The 21,909-nt window shown below is 40.3% G+C and overlaps 1 protein-coding gene across 3 annotated transcripts in view; it reads right to left on the bottom strand.

Annotated features, from left to right (window-relative positions):
• Positions 1 to 4,349: 4,349 nt before the first annotated feature.
• Positions 4,350 to 21,909, bottom strand: part of DNAJB1 (DnaJ heat shock protein family (Hsp40) member B1) — a 39,733-nt gene continuing 22,173 nt past the window's right edge. For 2 of the 3 annotated variants that reach the window (XM_031947708.1, XM_031947709.1), the window contains exons 3-4: positions 6,218 to 6,798; positions 4,350 to 5,798 (exon numbers count right to left, since the gene is read on the bottom strand). In XM_031947708.1, coding sequence (XP_031803568.1) covers positions 5,568 to 5,798; positions 6,218 to 6,709 — 723 coding nt within the window. In that variant the 5' untranslated portion in view covers positions 6,710 to 6,798 and the 3' untranslated portion in view covers positions 4,350 to 5,567. Of the gene's footprint in view, positions 5,799 to 6,217; positions 6,799 to 8,319; positions 8,689 to 21,909 lie in introns of those variants that run through there. The other variant, XM_012542076.3, reaches the window with a different exon arrangement.

The raw sequence follows: 21,909 nt of genomic DNA on the forward strand, positions 1-21,909 counted from the left end.
CAATACCAGGTCTTCTGATTCCAAATTCAGTGTTCTTTCCACTGTTCCCCACCTGGGTTTGGAATGGGAAAAGTATGGATAACAGGAGACAGACAAGGACTAGCAAGAGTCACCTGTTCCTAAGGGATTGAAACTTCCGAAGGCAATCAATCAGTAGGGAGCAGTGGGAAAGAGCCTGGATTTGGAGTCAGCCACACATATTAGGCTTATGTTTTTGGATTACGTGCTCTACCTCTCTGTTTTCTCTGTTAAATATAGACCTAAAATCCCTTTCCGTACCAAATTCACTATCCTAAAGATTGGACTTAGTCTAATTTTGCCACTTTATGGACAGGTAGAATTAACCACACAGATTAAGTAGCACAACTGAGGTTCTAATTCATTTCCTCCCCTACCCCGGACTATAAATCAATCCAGGGCATTTTGCTTGTTAGATAACCTCTAAGCTCCCTCCCAGTTCTAAATCCTATCATTTGATGACCTCTAGATACTTTGCTTAAAAGTAAGAACACCATTGCGTCACCAGGGAAGGGGTAGAGAGGGATTGTGAGGATGAAGGAAATGAGAAAATAAGTTCCTCTGGAAGGGAAGACCCTAAAGAAAATGAAAGAAGCCTGGGCTGGGAAGGGGCTGGCCCACAGAAGCCTGGAGGGCAATAAGAGATTAGTTTGCCATCTTCCCACCCCCACCCCCCAATCTCTTTTTACAGGTGAAGAAACTGAGATCGAGATCAGAGGCAGTAGCTCACCCAAGATCACATAATAGCAAATTAGAGAAATGGGATTTGAATGTGGGTCTTTCGATTTGCTCCCCTCACCCCTTTGCCATTTCCCCACCATTCTAGGATGTACTTTATTGATATGCCTGAATGAACCATTTCAGTGTTCATGCTGCCCTTCCTGAGGCTCTAGCTCACCCAACCAGCCCAACAGGATCAGACTGGGCAAGGGCACTTTTGGGAAAGGAAACCTGAGGTGGAAAGGCTGGAAGCAAGGGCAGGAATTCAGGACAGAGCCTTTTCTTGGTCAAAGAGACCAACCCCAAAGCCAAAGGGATAGCAAACCTCAGGAAAACAAGCAGGATTTGCTTTTAAATTCTGGGGTGAGGATGTTCAAAGAGTGCATGGAAATAGGTGAAAACCCCATTTGGAATCAGTTAGGCTGACTCACTCAGAGATCTTGTGGTCTAGTGGAAAGGGCCCTAGATTCTGCCTCAGAAGGTTTGGCTTTGTTTCACTTTTTAACATTCTTTTTACCTGAGTGACTCGAGCAAATCTCTCTGGGCCTCTTCTGAGGCACAAGTTGTACTAGATTAATCAAACAGCACTTATTAGAAGCTTATTGTGTAGCAGATCCTGTGCTATTGGAAACACACAAAAAAAGGCAAAAGAAGTTCCTGCTCTGAAACAGCTTACATTTTAGTGGGGCAGACTGCATGTAAAAAATGACACATATAAGGACAAAGAATAGTTTGAAGAAATCAGAGTAAGGTTCTAGCAACTAAGCAGGCTGGGAGGAGGAAGGAGGCAGGAAAGCCCCCCTTTAGAAAGTGATCTTGCATGGGATTCTAAGAGGTAGGGAGTGAGGAAAGTGAGAAATCTAGGTATACCAACTGCTTCATGCATGTTACTTATCTTCTGTGACCCTCAGAGTAGGCCTGGTGTGGCTGGAGTGTAGAGTGCAGGAGTGAATGGAAGGAAGTAAAGTGTGAGAAGACTGGAAAGGCAAATTTAGGAATAGCTTTAATACCAGAACAAATGACCTTAATTTCTAAGTTCTCTTCCAGCTCTTCTGATTCTGAATACTGTATTACGAAGAGAACACTGTATTGATGAGCAGAAGACCTAAATTCAAATTTCATCTCTGCTGCTGTGTGAATTTTACTCAAGGCATTTTATCACTCTCTGGGGTTATTTCCATCTATAAAATGAGGGGACTGGTCCCTTTCAGCTCTAAATTCTTTGATTTTCTCACTGACTTAAAACGGGCATTTTCCTAGATGGATGAAAGGCAGTTTAGTATAGACAGAGTCCTGGAGGAAGGTCTGGGTTTGAATTCTGCCTCAGAAGTTTAGCAACTGGGATCCCAACTCGACTGAAGTACAGAAAGTGTTTGGGAAAACTTAAAAAAAGATTTTATATATCTATATCTATATATCTAGAGGAGGTTATATGAGGGTGCCTTCCAGCTGACAATCTAGGATTCTGGTCCTGTCTCAGTAAAAAATTATCAAGTACTTGTATGTAGACCTAGAAGCAGGGATGGGGAGAGGAAAAGACTAGAAAAATGCAGGCTACCTTTGGCAAAACCTTTCCTGAGCTTTCTAGTCACCACCAGAGAGGCCAGGCATGAAAGAGCTAAGCTGCCAGTTCTCAAGTCAGATCACTGGGGGCACAGAGGGGTTAGCTTTAAATTCCAAAGCTCAGCAGAAAAGGGCATTATCACCCTCAGCTGACAGCACAGCCACTGAATTCCTTTCAAAGCCAACTTCCAAGCCTACTTTACATGAGCACTAGCTTTCTTCCTCTCTAAAAACTGACTCCTAATCTATTTTTTTTTTTGAATCATAGGATTATTTATTTTCAAATTCCATTTTAATGACAAACATTTGAATTTGTAATGCCAATGAATGAGAATATAGTGTGACTCCTAATCTAACCCTTGTCCTGGGAGATTCCCTACTAAGCTCTGGGAATGAGTTCTACACCAGTCCCTTCCTGAAGAGGGATCATGAAGGTCTAGAGAGGGGAACCCATAACAGCAATGAAACCAAAACAGGGACTGGAGTAAGATCTAGAGCTGAAAGGACCCTGGGAAATTGATTGCAATCCCTATATATGTAAAAGAATAAAGTGAGGTCCACAGAGATTGTGACTTGTATAAAATTGCACAGGGTAAGTAGCCAAGCTGGGGTTTGATCCATGTCTTCTGGCTCCAAATCAGTCCACGATTTCCATATTAATGTGTTAGTGACGCCAACCTCATATTTTCATCATATATCTAATCATATATCATATTGTATCTCATCCCATAAAAATGTATTCCCAAGAATAGAAAGTTTCATTTTAATCTGTGTACTGTGCCTGGCACATAGCAGGTGAATAAATGCTTCTTGATCAATTTTTAATCAGAAAACTGGAGCTTGTGGTATAATCGGTCAGTAACTTTATCCTTCCAAACTTTTTTGATCTGAAAATGAATTGGGTATTGTATGCCCCAGAAGATTCTCATAACATTCAAGGGGTAGAATACATGCCAAGTCCTCGACCAAACATGCAGATGTCAATCATATGATTATAGGGTATGCAAACTGTTTCATGCATGTTTCTGAGACCCTCAAAAGTAGGAATCATTCACAGGACTTGCCCTAATCACACAGCCAGAAGCTCCACACGTCGAGGTCTCTCTTAAATTTGGCCTCTAGTATGCCATACTTCTACATGTAAATAACTTTCCACTCTGCTAGACAGCTGAATAAAGTAGTTGATTGGAAAGGATTTCCATCTCAAAGTACCTTCAACTTCCAACAGAAAACTACCTTTAGCCCTTCCAGGTCAAGGAAGTCACACTTCTGATCCTATCACCTTGTCTTTTAAGGTCACCTCTATTTTTTTGCCTTTAAACAAAGCTCTTTTTCACTCATTTCAAGGCTGATATATAGTGGTGCTTGTCGTTAGAAAGGAGGGGGACTGGTAGTTGTGTTAGAAGAACTTCAAGAATTCATAAGTTCCTCTTCAGTATGTCAACTCCTTGAGGATAGTTTATTTTTTGTATCCCTATAGTTTAGAGCATGGTAGATGTTTGACAAATTTGCTTGTTATATTGAAGTCTTTAAGCAGGAAGCAGGCCATATCATACAAGAAATTGGTCAGATTCAGGGTTTGATTTATTAGGACCAAAAAAAAAAATATATTCTTAGGTCAGCCCTAAACCAGCCAAAACAGCTACTATTTACTCTAGGAAAAAAAAAATCTAAGTTTTCAGAAGGGTTACTCTCTGGGTAGATTCCCCAGGTGGAAGTAGTTAACACAGTGGCTTTAGTTAATAATTCAGGTTTAACTATTGCTTCTCAAACCTGACTACTTTGTTTTTAATATTTGAACTGTACATCTGCCTTCCAAGGAAGTGGTCTTAAGAACCACTGTAGAACTGGTTCTATGGCAATCAAAAACCCTCAAGAATGCCTGAAAAAATCGGAGGATCTTTTATCCACAACTAAGTCTTCAGGCCTTAAGAAAAAAGGTCTCCTGGTCACTTCCCTGCATTCCCAGCCCAGCCCAGCCCAGCCCAAGTAGTCCCACCCCTCCAGATCTAGAATACCCCCCAAACAGAGTCGTGGGAAGGCTTTCCTGGGTTTAGCATCAGTCTTTAATCCTGACGTACTGCACATTGACAAGTCATATGCTTTGGTCTCGTGTCTGCAGCAGCAACCTTACAATTAAATCTATAGGCCTGAGTACCAGACCCATTTCCAGGGAAGAGACAAAGTTGTTCCAAAAAAAACAACCCCAAAAATTTCATTTTAATTCCAATATGGCCCCATACAGAGAGCAGCAGCTGTAATGCATTGGGTTTTTTGTAAGTGCACACCAAATTTATACAGATTTATACAAAAATTATTTACAGAAGATCCATGGTGCTCCTGTATCAGAAGCAAAGACCCTTTTATCAAAAGGGATTATAACTAGGGCTGTGCTAAATTCAAAAGGATTAGATCCCTTTGATAAGAGTCCAGAGTCCATTTCTTCAGATTGGGTCAGGGGTTAAGGGATTCAACGGGTTAATGCGAAATCCTGTACATCCCAGGTGAGCCAATAAGAGGAAAAGACAATAATGGACCCCAGCCTATGAATGGGCTATAAATGACTAGAGAATTTTAGAATGCCCCACTGGTTACCCAAGCCAAGTCTCCCATTTTCTCCCTTTTTGTTGGCTTTTGGACACCATCAGGGCAATTCTCAAGGTAAATTATAAGGTTTCAATCTGGGACAGCAAGAAAGGATGTAATTATTTTCAGAAGCAAAAATGAGACACGTGAAGACAAAGTTGGAATAAAATACATATCAGTAACACCACAAACAGCAATGAGGAGCAGAAATGGTCTTGTAACCAGGACTGTACTCCAGGCAGACATCAACTAAGAGTAAGAGCCAAAAATGCTAAAGAACAGCAGAGTCCAATTATGGGTCTAATGCTTTCCATCTAAAGGAGGGAGTGTGTATATTCGAGGGTAGTTGATACAACTCAGGGTCTGAGCTGGAGATGACAGAAAACTTAATTGTTTCTGGGAAAAGGGGGAGGAGGTTAGTTATACTGGCACCATTAAAGAGGGTCAAATTCCTTGGAATGCTTTTGTGCTACCCCATTACCTGTGAACCTATTGTTTGAAAAACCACTGAAGCCTAATGCAAGACTTTGAAAGATTGTAATATATTCTCTGGAAACATTCAGCATATGAAAACCCTCTGTGGTCCCTCCCACCCTGGGGGCCCACAACTGTTGGAGATGGTCCAGAAAACCTTGAGTTTTGGAAATGTCCTTGGTTCAGTCCTTGAGGAGCAGAGATTGCTATATAGGCAGGATCTGCTCCAGGACGGTTCTTGAAGACGGGGGAATTCTGTCAGGGAAATTCACTTCAAATTCAATAATGAGGTCCCCACGTTTTTCTGGTGTTTTGGGGAGGGGAAGGCCTTCTCCAGGAACCTTCCGCCTCATTCCGGGCCTGATGACATCCTTGAACACTATGGGTATGGTCCTGCCATCCAGCGTTGGGACATTCACTGTACAGCCACACAGGGCCTAAAAGCAAAGGCATATGATTAAATAGATGAACAACTAAGGAGGAGAGTGTTCTTCTATAAGATAGCTTATAGGACTTTATACAATGTTAGTAACTAAATATTACTAACTAAATGTTAGTAACTAAAGCTTTCACTTCAACTTGTTTTATAGGAACCCCTAGTACCGGTTCTAGAAAGCGTGGCATAGTTTGCACAGATCTGCACAGCTAACTACACATGAACACTCAAAATATAGAATTCCTCTAAATTGTGCTGAGAGTGTTATGTCTCTAGTAAGGCAATGTAGTGTGGAATCAAAAGATCCAAACCCATGTTTCATTACTGGTGGTCACTTTCAGGCTCAAAGTCAAATTCTCTAAGATTATTAAAGTCCAGAATCCTATGACTATAAATCACAGCTGGGGACCTGTGTCTTACCTCACGGAGGGAGATCCTTGCAGGGTAAATCACATCAGACCCATCTCTCTTAAATATATTGTGTGGCTTGTCCTTTAAAACAAAGACAATGTCAGCTGGAATGTTGGTAGAGGTTTGGTCCCCCTCTTTTGGGAAGGTAATCTTGGTCCCCTCTTTCCACCCTCTTTTCACTTCAATGGTCAGGATCTTGTCCTCATTGCGGATGCTCTTCCCATCAGGGTTAAGCCGCTTGTGGGAGATCTTCATCTTTTTGGTACAACCACTATAGATCTCCTCAAGTGAGACCCGCAGATCATGGGTGACAGGGGGATCCTGTTTTCGGCGGCTGTGTTCCTGGGTGGGGCGGGGTCGGCTAAAGTTCATATTGGTAAAGCCACCCATGCCCACTGGGAAGCCAGAAAATGGGTCATCAATGTCCATGCCTTCTTCCCCGTTTCGTTGACCAAAAAAGGTGTCAAAAGGATTGCGGCCACCAAAGAACTCAGCAAACATAGCATGAGGGTCCCCATGGAAAGTGTAGCTGAAGGAGGCACCGTTAGGACCAGTACTGCTACCACTACTAGGGCCACCACCCTTCAGTCCTGAAAAAGAAAAAAAAAAAAAAAACCAAGAATTCAAAATGTTGGTCAAATAAACAGCTCTTCTTGCTCTAGGACTCCTTCCCCACCCCCCACCCCCCAACTAAGGAAAGAAGAACATCTGAACATCATTAGAGAATTAAAAAGCATTGCTTCTATTTTGCTTGTTTTTCCCATTTAGAAACAATCTTGTTTCAGGACAGAGAAACAGTCTTATCTATAAAGAGGATGAAGAAGTTGCTAGGTTTTTTGCATCCTAGCCTTGAACTGCTAAGCCTGTGAGGGAAATTGCTAGAACATAATATAGTGCTAGCCTGAGCAATAAAGATCGAGAATTTAACAGGTTATTATTGACTTCTATTCTCCAACCTAGATTTCAGCTGGTTACTCTTTGAGGTCAAGATATAAAAGCCATCCCCAAAAGTTTTATTTCAGTTTTAAGCTTTATAAGGTTAAATTTTATAAAGAATTCTGTTGCATCATATAGAAGAATGGTCTTGTTTTTCCTAAATGGCAAAAATCGCAATTTCCAGTTATTTATAGTTAACCCTTTAAAAGAATGGTTATTGTTTTATCCCCATGCCCTTTCAACCCTGACTGACAGATCAGTACTTTTAGATTTTTCTCTTACAGACCTTTAAGGTCCGTAAGAAGCTTAGAATTAATCATTTTACTTGAAGCTGGGGAAAAAAATTAATCTCCCCTCCTTTTTTCAAAGCAAAGTTCACCTAGTTATAGCATCCTGCAGTTCTGCAACTCCTGACTGAAATACTTCATATGCAAGACATCTCTATCTTTCTTTTACTGGAATGAGGTAGAGAAAAGCTCCAGGTTAACCGCTGGATTCAGAAGACAGCTTAAACTATCATTAATATTCTCATATGAAAGCATTCTAGGTGAATTTCCAATACCTATCCTGCAGGAAAATGGAGATGAGGGGAGTCATCAAACAAGTCTGCTCAAGAGTGGGGAAGATGAAAAGCAGGCCCCGCCCAATGTACCAGTAGATTCTCCAGTCCACACCCAAAGGCTGGGGAAGCCCGCAGTAAAACCTGACAATCTCCCTATCTCCTGTCTAACTTCTCTCGGGGAATGACTAACAAACATGCTAGAAGCTTCTACAGACATGACAGCCAGCTGCCGAGCCAGCCAGGTCTCCACCTCTCATCCAAAGGCTGCCAATCGGAACGCAGAACAGCACAGCCAATGGGCACCGGGGTCGGGGGCCAGCAACCCCAACGGGTTAGAGGGGTAAAAGTAACTCTTGTTTATTGCAAAACCCACAGCAGGTCTCGGGGGCGGGCAAGGGCCGAGCAAACGTCAGAGGCGCCCCATCCCCCGGCAGAAAGGCTCCAGGAGGACGGCGCAGGCTCGCAGGGGCCCGGCCTCGCCGCGAGCGCCGTGCCCGGGCCCAATGACTCCGACCTCAAGGAGACGCCTGGTTTTCCGGGAGCGGCCTCTTGCAGCGCCGCCCGGGCCTCTCTCAGCTAACCCCGCTCCCGCTTCCGCGGGCCCCGGACTCACCCTCCTCCCCGTAGCGGTCGAAGATGTCCCTTTTGCGCGGGTCGCTGAGCACGTCGTAGGCCTCGGCGATCTCCTTGAACTTCTCCTCGGCGCCAGGCTCCTTGTTCTTGTCCGGGTGGTAGCGTAGCGCTTGCCGGCGGTAGGCTCGCTTGATCTCTTCGTCCGAGGCGCCCCGGGCCAGGCCCAGCGTCTGGTAGTAATCCTTACCCATGGCCCCCACCCTCCCGCCGCCGTCCCTACGGCTCCGCCGCCGCCCCGGCCCGGACGCTATATACCCGCCCGGCGGAAGCTTCCAGAGCCCGCCAGCCCTCTCCAGAACCTTCCGCTCCGCCCCTCGCGCCGCACTGCCCAATCCCGGGCGCCCGAGTTTCAACACGTGATCATGGGGGCGGGGTAGGATTGCCAACGGTTGCGGGCTCGAGACGCACTCCTCCGCCTTCTTTGCTCCTCCCTTTTGCAACGCCCCCACCCCCCGCGGGGCGCGAGTCAGCTCTCCCGGGGCCTTCTGGGACCTCCACCTAGTTCAACAAGCTCCACCCCTTGGCTCCGCCCTCCTCGAATTTCTATTCTTCCGGAGCGTCGAAGACGCAGCCTCCGTGCCCTGCCCACACCTGGGGAATCAGAACAAGCCCCACCCCCTCGCCTGGATCTCAAGGATAGACCCTGGCTTAGGCAATTCAAAGGGACTGGAGATCTGATCTCTTTGAACAGAAAAAGAAATTGAGGTTTGGAGAAGGGAAGGCACACATTCTGGACTTGTTTCCTTTTTGTCTCTACCTAACAGACAAGCCTTTAAATATTTGCTTCTTGAACGACTAGTAAGAGGCAGAAGGAAGGATCTGTTGTTTTCGATTCCAAATTCGTTGCTTTTCCCTTTAGGATTTAGTTTAGCTCCACATTTTTCTCCAGTGACACTGTCACTGCCCAGGTGCAGGCCCATCACCTGTCTGCCTCCAGTCCATCTTCACTCAATTCAGCAGCAAAAGGGACCTGCCTAAAGCTCAGATCTGATCGTGTCACACACTTGTCATTTTCAGAATCAAATACAAAATCTTCTGGCATTCAAAGTCCTTCATAACCTGATTTTTTTTTTTTTTTTTTAAACACTTATGTCTCCTATACTCTCTTAGATCCAGGGAAGCTGGCCTCCCATTCCACAAACAAGACACTCCATTTCTTAGTTCAGGCATTTTCTCTGGCTGTCTCCCCAGCCTGGACTACTCTCCCTCTTCTCTCCTGGCTTCCCTGGTTTCTTTCAAGTCCTAATTAAAATTCCATCTTCTAATGGAAGCCTTTTCCAATGCCCTTTAACACTAGTACTTTCCCTCTATTATCTACAATTTATCTTGTATATAGCTTTTTCTATATATTTGTTTACATGTTGTCTCTTCTCCATTAGACTGTGAATTCCTTGAGAGCAGGGCCTGCTCTGCACCAACACTTACCACAGTGCCTGGCATATAGTAGTCATTTAATAAATGCTTGTGACTTATTAAATACTTATTGTGTGCCAAAAAAGAAAATATCTGTCCTCTTGGAACTTACATTCTATTGAGGGGAAAGGGAAGAGAATGAGGTAAAGAAGTAAATACAAAATTTATACAAAATTGGGGGGCCTTTAGAAAAGGTTTTTTTTTTTTGTGAGAAGTGGCACTGAAGCTGAGCACTGAAGGGATTCAGAGATTCTTAAATGAAGATAGGACAAAAGGACAGAATTTCTTGTTGGGAAGTGATTTTGTTGCAGAAGCAGCAAAGTAAATATGTCTATGAAGAGGCTATTATAAGTATTGAATTTGGCTAGAATGTAGTGTGTGTGTGTGGCTATGAAATCAGTCTAGAAATAAAAGTTGGAGACAAGCTGTGAAGAGCCAGAGCAGTCTACATTTTATCCTGTGGCAACAGGGAGCACTGAACTTTCTCCAGAAGGGAAGGGACATGGTCAGACCTGTTCTTCATCAAGAATAGCAATTTGGCAATGGTGTGGAGAAAGAATTGGAAAAAGGAGAAAAGAAAGGGAGAGCAATTAAGAAATTACTAAAGTAGTCAGGCATGTGGTAATGCACATGCAGCTTGTAGCTTGATTGAATCTAGAAGTAATGCATATTTGCAACTGATTGAATATGGAGGGTGAAAGAGGAAAAGATGAGTAACTGTGAGAGTTGAGAATGGGAGTGACTTGGATAATAAACTACCTATGATTCCCTTTCATTAAACATTTGAGGGAGAGCCAATTTCCTTGATTCTCCCAGTTTCCATCAGAGCACTCAGTTCCACTTCTATGGACCTGACTTTTTCTCTTCGGAGAGTTGTATTCAACTGGGACACATCTGAGCCAGGGTACTTTTCTCCAAAGCTGCTTTTCTGAATTTGTTGAAGAATCAAGAGGATTTATTTAGTACATCCTTTCATTCTAAAGATGAGAAACCTGAGGTCCAGAGAGTATGAATGACTTATTCAAGCTTATAAAAGTAAGTAAAAAATAAAAATCTGGGATCTTTCCAAACTCCCATTTAGAGGTATTTACCCTTCTTAAATGTAAAGATATACTCAAAAGAATAAGAACAACAATGATAGCAGCAGGAATTTGTAAATTACTTTAAGGCTTGTCAAAGTACATCTATTATCTCATTTGATCTTCAAAATAAGTCTCTTGAATCAGATGCTATGATTATCCTCATTCTAAGTTGGGGCAGAAATTAGGTGTCACACAAGTATCTGATGTCATGTTTGAATTCAGATCTTCCTGATCCCAGGTCCAATGCTCTGTCCAAGTCATCTTTAAAATATGCCTCTTCATTGAAGTCTTTGCTCTAGAAAAGGTTAGTTTTTACCCTTTTACACTCTATCAAGGATGACTTCTTCATATATTTTCCTACAGGCTAATCTTTGGACTTGGAGTCTAAAAAGGAATCTGAAGAACTGGACAGATACTGGAGTGGGGAGATAAATTGGGTGGACACATACCCAGTTCCCTGAAATAAAGTTAATGCAACTATGTAACCCTTTCAAAGAAACCTGTTCTCTGGGGAACTTTGCAGCATTAGAGATATGGAGTTCCAGATGAGTGGCTTTTGGACCAAATGAAGAGCATGCACAAATCCATGACGTGAATTTTGTCCTTCACTGATACTGTGAATTGTGTGGACTGTACAGATTTGGGTAAAGATAATAGTTCCCTAACAATACTAAACACTTTCTAATTTTAAAGTTCTCATCCCCTGTGTAGTACTATAAATTTGGAAGAGTGCATAGATCCCTGAGAAAAGTAGAACATACTGGACAGGGAAGGATAATGGTCTTAACTGTACATGGCTTTGTGTACAAGTTCTTTGCAAAGCCTGTGTTATATGCCAACTTTTATTAGTTTCAGTGATTTCAAGGGAGCTGTGTAGGCCTTTTCCCTTTTATTTTTGGTGGGAAAAGGGAGAAAAGTTTTAACTATGATCCAAATCTTAAGGGAAATCCGTAAGTGGGGGGCAAGAATCAAAGGGATCAATATTTAGTAAGAGACTTCTAATGTTAAAGCTAGTCCATGCAAAACAAAGTACTTCAGTTCTGGGTCACAAGTTACAAAATTATAAGACATCCTGGTGTCATGACTCTTGAATTCCATAGTCCTGACTGTGCTTTTCCTGAGAGACATAACAGTGGATAAGTAATTTAAGCCCTTGATTTTCTCATTTGTAACATGGAGAGACTTGCCAAACTTAGGGTTGAATAGGGTTGTTGATAAATAAAATAATGTATTTGAAAACTTTGAAAAAATCATCATTATACTTCTACAAATAGCATTTATACAAATAGTCCTAATCTCTCATCTGAAATGCAATCATTTCTCCAAGTAGACATCTTTACTTATATGTTCTGCTCACATCTAAAACTCAAAATTAGGTACTATACTATACTCATCATAATTCTCACAATGCCTGACAAATAGTATGCACAAAATAAATAACTTTCTTGCTTCCTTTCTTTTTCTTTTATTCTACTAATTCTGTTGATGGTACCCACTATCAAAATGGTGGAGTCATCTATGACATTTTGCTGATTCTATCTCTATAATCTTTCTCATACTTGGCGCCTCCAATCTACTCATAGAATCTTAGCATTGGAAACTATCTGAAAGACCAGAGATCTAACTTTATTAGGAAGTCCCTCCAGCTTTTGCTTGAAGAACTTCAGTCAGTGGGAATCCACTACTTCTGGGAGTATTTGGCTCCCCTTTTGGACAGTTCTAATTGGTAGGAAGTTTTTGCTTATATGGCATCCTAATACATCACTCTGTGAATTTCACTCATTTCTAGTGCCCTCTGCACCTAAGAAAACAAGTCTAATTTCTCTTTTACACAAAAGCCTTAGGAATATTTGCAGACACTTATGAAGTTCTCCCAGAACTTCTTTTCTTCAGGATAAACATACATAAATCCTCAAATGCTCCTCATACAATTGAGAATAGAGGACCTTTGCCATTCTGATCACCCTCTTATAGTAACTTTACAATTTCTAAATCCCCTTCCTAAAATATGGTACCTAAAATGGAATGCAATATACTTGATATGGTGTGACCAGGGCAGAGTACAGCAAATTCTTATTATGTCACTCTTTAGAAAGCTTACAGATTCATTAGCTTTTTTTCAAGTTTATATCAAGCTTTTGGTCCACTAAAATCCCAGATTTTTAAAAAGATGAACTATTATCTAGACAAACCTTCCCCATTTTGTACTCGAAAGAAAGAATGAGATTTTAATGACGTCTTTGAGTTAGCAAGGCCTAGGTTCTAATCTGGCTTCATATACTTCCTAGCTGTGGGGTCCTGGGCAAAGCCATTTAACCTCTGTCTCAGATTCCTTAACTGTAGTCAAGATTATAATAGCATCTACCTTCTCCCAGGATTGTTGTAAGGATTAAATTAGATATTTATAAGGTGCTTAGCACAATAACTGCACATAGTAGGTACTTAATAAATGATTATTCCTCCTTATGTCTAGTTCATGTGACTATTTGGCATCTACGCCTTTTTTTTTTTTTTTTTTTGCTGAGGCAGGTGGGGTTAAGTGACTTGCTCAGGATCATACAGCTAGGAAGTCTTAAGTGCCTGAGGTCCTGAGGTCAAATTTGAACTCAGGTCCTCCTGACTTCAAGGTTGGTACTCTATCCATTGTGCTACCTAGTTGCCCTCTCCAATTCATTTTATAGCAGAGGAAGCTGAAGCAAACAGGATCAGATGACTTGGCTAGGGTAAGAGGTAATTTGAACTCATGTTCTATTGACAGCATTTTATCTACTATGCCACCTAGCTGCTCCCATGTTTTCTCTTATCAAATTTACTTTTATTGGATTCAGTCAAAATCTAAGAATCCTGTATTATTCACTGTTAACTATCCTTTCAGCATTGTCATCCACAAATTTTACAAACATGCGATTTATACTTATATCCAAGACATTAATTAAATAGCACTAAACCAAGAATAGATCCTAAGGACCATTAACAAGAGTTGTCTAAGTTGACACTAAGCCATTCATGATGATGGATTGTGATCTGGCCATCAAACTGCTCAAATCCCCTAATTGTTAGGAAGAGGCAACCTGGAGAACTTGTTATCAAGACTTTATCCCAATTCTGTCATTTATTAAGTGTATAATCTTAGGCAAGTTCTTTCTCTTTTCTAGGATTCAGTTTCCACTTCTGTAAAAAGAGACTTGTTAAGAGGACCTATAAGTATGGGGAGGTGGGGGGAGGCTCCTTTCCTGATCTAGATCTGTGAGACTAGGATCCCTTTCAACTCAAAATCTGAGTTTATTGTTTAATCTGTATCTTTTTGATCTGAATAGCATTAGAGATTTTGTCAAATGCTTTGCTAAAATCTAGGTTAACTGTATCTATAGCATTCCTCAATCTACCAGTCTAGTGAATCTGTCAAAAAAAGGAAATGAGGTTTATCTGGCATAACCTATTGATGAAGTAATTGTTAATTTTGTGATCATTTGTTCCTTTCCCACATGTTAACTAAGTATTTCTTTAATAATATGTCTTAGAATTGTATTGCAAACTTTATTCTTTAATTTAAAAAAAAAAAAACTGGGACATTTGGTCTCTACTCCAGTACCTCCAGTTTGATCTTTTAAAGATCAAATCTGCCAGTTCTTTGAAAATCCTAGGATACAAACAAAGCAATTTTAGTCAAGTGATTTGAATTTGAGGGCAGGTTGGCATTCTTTCATGATTGCCCTAGTTCTATTGGCTAATGTAAAGTTGATGTCCATTTTTTGTTTTTGTTTTTTTCCAGGTTCCCATAACATTCTCCTTGAGAAATAGAATAGAATTCAAAGCATTGGGACAGCCAGTTCTTACTTCTCTCTTTCAGTATCTCTTCCTTCTTCATGTTATCTCACCTCTTTCTCATATTTCCCCTCCCTTCCATAGCTTTGAAGCTCCCTTTTGGTTGTTTTGTTTTCCCCATCAATTTCCTCTTTACTGGACCATGCCATACTCTTGTATTGATACTGCTTGCTACTTGTTCTTCTTGGTTCTTCAGCATTTTTGCTTTTAAACTCAAAGTTGGCTAGGGAACTCTCTATGTAGACTATTGTACCTTTACCTCATTTGAGTTGCTTTTCTTTGTGACTTCAGAATTTCTAGAAAGCTCCCTAGCTTTCTTGGGCTGATTTTCCCTTCAGAATTTTAGTCCATTTAAATCAACAATTCAATGAAAAAAAAAAAACATTTATTTAGCACTAATGGTATGCAAAGCACTGTTCTAAGTGCTGAAACTATTTTCTACTTAGGCAGAAAAGTAAGACAATTTCTGCTTTTAAGGAGCTTACCTTCTAGAAATGACACACATAGGAGCTTTTAGTTGCAAATCTAAGGGCCCAGTAGGGATGGGAAGGCCCAGTAACACTGAACCATTTGAAGATTCAAAGAATTCTTCTGGTGAGAATTTTATCTGGTGATTCTTTAGTAGGGGCTGCCGAGTGAGGACAGCACCATCTGCAGAGGTCATTGTTGAGCTTCATCTCCATAGTGTTATTCATCCCTTGAATTGGGAAAAAAGTTCTTAGTCTAATGGGCGGGGAATACTGCTGTCTCATATAGTTCTATTAGGGGCTTTCCTGTCTGGTGCAGGCAGTTGATGATGGCAGGCATGTTGGGTCTCTTCTTCTCAAGAGTTGATCACTTCAATGAGGGATACAAGATCAGATTGGAAAGAGAGTTGGGATCCTGCACAGTGTTGCTACTGCTACAGCTTCTGAGTTCAAGGTCTTCACTGGCAGGCTGTTTTCAGTTGAATCTGAAGATTGGAAGTGAGGTGGGTTGGCTCTTCTGGCACATGTAGTCCTTATTTTCCTCAATTAGTGTTGATGCTTCAGCCATTCAATAACACCCACAATGTGGAAAGTGTTATTTTAGTAGCAAGGGAGCCAATGTAATGAATTTTGATTAGGAGTGTTCCTTTGATCAATTTGATGAACTCAAAGGGAATGAGCCTTTGTCTAAGGACACACTAGCAGCTCCCCGTGGAGACTGGGCATGGCTTTTGGTGATTTGTTCAGAGGACAGAGAGGGTTCCTGATTGAGTTTCTAGGGTTAAGGCTGAAGCCTCAAGGTGATTGGTTGGCTGTATTTTGGGAGAGTGGACTCTTATTAGAGAAGCCATCTTTTTAAAAAGACCTATAAAAGACAGCAACAGGTTGTTTGCCTTTTTATTTATCTTTCTCATTCAGAAGACAGATCAACGACTACACTGATCAGTGTAGTCACAGAACAGACCTATTTTCTTGTGTCAAAGCACACCCTTTCCCCATAATAGTTGCTCTGGGTTAGAAAGATATGGTTGTTGTATACTGCTCTACAGCTTTCTGTTCTCTCAGTCTGAGAGTGCCTAAGAGGAGTGTTTCCTAGCCCAAGAGAGGCAGCAGATAAAGTTCATATAGAAGCACTTGAGCAGATTGTAAGAGAAGCAGAAAACTGGGAAATTTTGTTTTACATCCAAGGGTTCTGACAAAAATTCCTAACATATAGAGAACAGACTCAAGTTTATAAGAATACAAACTACTCTCCAAGTGATAAATGATCCAAAGATGTGAACAATTTTCAAACAAAAGCAAGTTATTTCTAGTCACATGAAAAAAATGCTCTTAATCACTATTGATTAGAGAAATGCAAATTAAGACAGCTTTGAGGTACCACTTTCCACCTCTCAAATTGGCTAAGATGACAGGAAAAGATAATGATAAATGTTGAAAGGGATGTGGGAAAACTGGAACACTAATATATTGTTGGTGAACTGATCCTAACATTCTGGAGAACTATTTGGAACTATGCCCAAAGGACTATCAAACTGCATATCCTTTCATCCAGCAATGTCTGTATTGAATCTTAACCCAAAGAGATCATAAAAAAGGGAAAAGGACCCACATGTGCAAAAATGTTTGTAGCAGTCCTTTTTGTAGTGGCAAGGAACTGAAAATTGAGTGGATGCTCATCAACTGAGGAATGACTGAATAAGTTATGGTATATAAATGTTATTGTTCTATAAGAAATGATCAGCAGGCTGATTTCAGAAAGACCTGGAGAGACTTACATGAACTGATGCTAAGTGAAGTGAGTAGGACCAAGAGAAGATTATACACAGCAACAAGATGATACAATAACCAACTGTGGTGGACTTGACTCTTCAACGATGAGATGGTTCAGACCAATTCCAATAGATTTGTGATGGAGAGAGCCATTTGCATTCAGAAAGAGAGCTGAACATGGATCATAACATAGTATTTAAATCTTTTTTTGTTATTTGCTTGTTTTTTTTTTCTTATTTTTTCCCCTTTTGGTCTGATTTTTCTTGTGCAGCATGATAAATGTGGAAATATCTTTAGAAAAATTGAACATATTTAATCTGTGTTGGATTGCTTGCTGTTCAGAGAAGGGGGAGGTGGAGAAGGAGGGAGAAAGATTTTGAACACAAGGTTTTGCAGGGGTGAATGTTGAAAACTAGTTTTGCATGTATTTTGAAAAATAGAAAGCTATTATTTAAAAAATAAAGAAGTACTTGACAGAAGTAGACATACAATATTCCTGAATCCCAATTTCCCATATAGAGGAAGGCTTTTTTTCTCTCTGCCCCTCTCTCCCCACCTCTTGAACAGCAAATTTTGTAATCTGGCCTTCTAGTCAGAGAAGCGGGGGTTTTCCAGGTAGCATGATTCTGGATTCTAGATTTCTAGTTTAGAAAAAGGAACTGTAACACTGACACTCTTGGGGTTTGCCTCATGAGTAAAATACAAATTAAAACACAAGTTCAAGAGTATGGAGACCTGCAAAGGATATGAACTGGCAGTTTACAGAAGAAATCAAAGTTATTCATAGTCTTATAAAAAATATTCCATATCATTACTGATTAGAGAAATGCAAAGTAAAACAACTGTTTAGATACTATCTAACACCTATTAGATTAGCTAACATAACAAAAAAAGGAGAGGATATGGAAAAATTGAGACATTATAGCACAGTTGGTAGAATTGTTAATTGATTCAATCATTCTAGAGAGCAATTTGGAACTATGCCAAAGGGCTATAAAACCTTTTGACCCAGCAATACTACTATTAGATCTATATCCCAAAGAATTCAAAGGGGAAAAAAAAAACGCTATAGATGCAAGAATATTTATAGTTGCTCTTTTTGTGGTGGCAAATTATTGAAAATTGAGGGGATGCCCATCAATCTAGTAATGGCTGAACAAATTATAATACATGATTGTGAAGGAATATTAATGTTCTATGAGAAATGATGAGCAGGATGGTTGCAGAAAAACCTGGCAAAAACTGTAATGCCAGAGAAACTGAGGCAAGACAGCGATTGGTTTTTAATCTTTTAATTGTGGAGAGTTTAGACTAGCCAATCAAATTGAACACATGTTCAAACATCATTCAGTCCAGAGTGACTGGGGAACAGTGTTTATATAGCAAAGCAAGCAGGTAATACAGAAGCAAAAATAATGCAATTAGGTCATCAGGTAGCTGTTATACAAAAAAATTAAATTTCTCATAGGCTAAAATAATAACTGGATGCATTCAATGATGGAAATGGGTTTGGGTTTGGGATGTATACAATAATGAGAGTAACAGGATGGGAATGGGCTCAGGATATAGACAATGATGGGAATGAGCTTAAGGGGACCTTCCAGGGTCATTTTTGGGGAATGATAACTGATCTTAGCTACAGAAGCACTTCACAGGTGATACCCAAGTAAGCAGAAGAACAGAAATAGACAAGGTCACGCTAAGGTCATACTTGTCACTATCTAGTGTATAAGGCTAAGTTCAGGTTCTTATGAGAAACTTACAAGGTCCTTTTTGGTTCAGCAAGACTTATATGAACTCATATGCAGTAAAATGAACAGAATCAGGAGAACATTGTACACAATCAAACATTGTATGATCAATTGTCAATGACTTAGCTTTCCAAACCATTTCTGAAGGATTTATGATAAAAAAATATTGTCCACCTCCCAAAAGAAAACTGATGGAGTCTGAGGGTAGATTGAGGCATATTTTTCTCCACTTTATTTTTCTTGTCCATTTTCTCCCTTTCTTTCACATCTCTCTCTTTCTCTTTCTTGCAACATGGCTAATATGGAAATATGTTTTGCATGATTTCACATGTATAACTGCTGTCACATTTCTTATCTTCTCAATAGATGGGGAAGAGTGAGGGAAGAGAGAAAAATCAGGACCCAAAATTTCAAAAAATGTTAAGATGAATAAATAAATTCATTAAGAAAAAACAACTATTAAGGGATAATTCCTTTTTAGAGAAAGAAGGCAGTTGCTTATGTGATCCCTGCTACAAAAAAAAGGCTTAAAGGCCAATCACAGGAGAGGTAGGTAAGAAAGGAGGCAAGGAATACATACATACATACATATATATATATATATATATATATATATAGTTTTTTAAAATGCAGGTCCAATGGGATAACAGGATAAAAGATTGCCTGCTTAGCAGCTCCAAAGCCTGTTTGTTTTCTAGAGGATGATCAAACTTCAGGGTGACATTATGTATCTTAGAAGAATGCTGAGCATTATAGGAAAATTAGGAATACATTGTAATGTCAAAGGATTGTTCCTTTGACTCAAATTCAGTTCCTTCAGAAAGAGGTTACTGTGAATGCTCTAGGTGTTTTCAGTAGTTTGGTCAGACTTGGTTACCTATGCTTTCTGTGAGGTGAAATAAAGGCCCTTTTATATTTGATTTGCATTTGTTATCTTGAGGGTTTGGATGAGAGATACAAGTGATATTTGGAGATTTTTCCAGAATTCTGGGTGAAGGCAAAAAAGCCAAAGAGAAAATATCATTCTCTTGGGTTAGTCCCTAAGATTGGATCTAGTCTAAATGAACCCAGAGCTCTGGGTTCATGAGGCCATGAATAATCTAAAGTCACAAATGAAATGATTCCCATATTCATGGTGATGTAAATTGTGTCCTCTTTAACCTTTTGGGGGGGGCCTGATGTAAACTGTATTCTCTTTGGGGGGAAGAGTGATCCTGACTCTCAAATCCTGGGAGGGGCACACCTTTCCCAGACAACTCCCAGATAAGTAATCTCATTCAATTGGAAATCTCGGCCTGGGGCATAGTCAATGTCTTCTATTGAGTGACTCAAACTGCTCCCCAGCCCCCAATATATAATCAAGGGTTGTTAACCCATCTTCACTAATTCCTAATCAGGAAGGTCTGTCATTTGGGACTTAGTCTACTGATGGAGATATTTTCTTCTCAGTGTAAACCCATCTTTGCAAAATTATCTTTACAGGATTCTTTGTCTACTAAGAAAGCTGTCTTTTTAGCAAGCTGTTTTCTTAGTGTAAATAAATCCTTTCCCCCCCTCCCCCCCCACAAACCTGTATTAGGGTTTGCAAATTCTTTCACAAAACCTGCACAACCGACCAAAGGGATCCCATTGCCATTAGGGTATCTCTTACCCTCAATTCTCACACCTCATTATTTAGTGGCCTGTACTGTATCCCCAAGAGTCTGGCTGAGGTAAGCCCCTTTTTGCTGGTTATCTATTCTATAGCTAGGACACCCAAATTCCTGGGGAAAGTTTGTGTTGTTTGGAGCTCCATGCTTAGCAGAATTCTCTGTCTGGGGACGCTCAGACAGGAATTCCTGCGTTCTGACAAAAAATCCCCTAATCATGGAACAATTTTATCATCTCTCTCTCTCCCTAGGGATACCTAGGAGAATGAGGAACTATAGAATTGGAGAAATCTAAGGCTTGTGGCAAAATGGGACAATCTACTTCTGTCTCTATCCCTAAGGATTCTTCCTTAGGCCATCTCTTAAAAAACAGACAAATTCGGCTTAAAAGATCTCAAAACTAAAAAGCACTGCAGGATGCTACTTAAATTTGCTAGAAGGAAATAAAATTCCCTCCTTCCTGCTCCTCTAAGGACACAGGATCCCTTCTCTGCACCCCTATGCAGTCCTTATCAAGAGGCTTTTGAATCCCTTCCTGAACAGGATCTTATGTCTGACAATATTTCTTTTTTTTTTTTTTTTTTTCTTTTTATTATAGCTTTTTATTTACAAAACATATATATGGGTGATGTTTCAACAATGATTCTTGCAAAACTTTCTGTTCCAACTTTTATCTTCCTTATCCCCACCCCCTCCCCTAGATGGCAAGTAGTCCAATACATGTTAAATATGTTAACATATATTTTAATCCAATATATGTATACATATTTATATAGTTATTTTGCTACACAAGAAAAATCAGGTCTAGAAAGAAAGAAAAAAAACCTGAGAGGGAAAACAAAAATGCAAGCAAACAATAAGAAGAGTGGAAATGCTACAACAATATTTCTTTAACTCTATCTCCTTTACCTCCTGAACCAGATCCTGAGACTTTCCAGCCTCCACTCCTCAATCTCTGTGATACAAGGAGTGGGACCCCTTTTTCTCCTTCTCAGGATGCTCAGGATTCAGCTACCCCTTTTAACCTCTGCCCCCTGGGAGAAGCAGCAGACTCTTAGGGAGAGACACTCAGAGCAGAGGTACCTCTTTCAATGTCAAAACTCTCCCATTCTATTACTGTTCTGTAAGAAATGACCAACAGGATGATTTCAGAAAGGCCTGGAGAGACTTACACGAACTGATGCTAAGTGAAATGAGCAGGACCAGGAGATCATTAATATACTTCAACAACAATACTAGATGATGACCAGTCCTGATGGATCAGGCCATCCTCAGCAACGAGATCAACCAAATCATTTCTAATGGAGCAGTAATGAACTGAACTAGCTATACCCAGAAAAAGAACTCTGGGAGATGACTAAAAACCATTACATTGAATTCCCAGTCCCTATATTTATGCACACCTGCATCTTTGATTTCCTTCACAAGCTAATTGTACAATAATTCAGAGTCTGATTCTTTTTGTACAGCAAAATAATGTTTTGGTCATGTATACTTATTGTGTATCTAAGTTATATTTTAATATATTTAACATCTACTGGTCATCCTGCCATTTAGGGGAGGGGGGGGGTAAGAGGTGAAAAATTGGAACAAGAGGTTTGGCAATTGTT

Source organism: Sarcophilus harrisii, chromosome 1, assembly GCF_902635505.1.
Source record: "Sarcophilus harrisii chromosome 1, mSarHar1.11, whole genome shotgun sequence".
NCBI classification, from domain to species: Eukaryota; Metazoa; Chordata; class Mammalia; order Dasyuromorphia; family Dasyuridae; genus Sarcophilus; species Sarcophilus harrisii.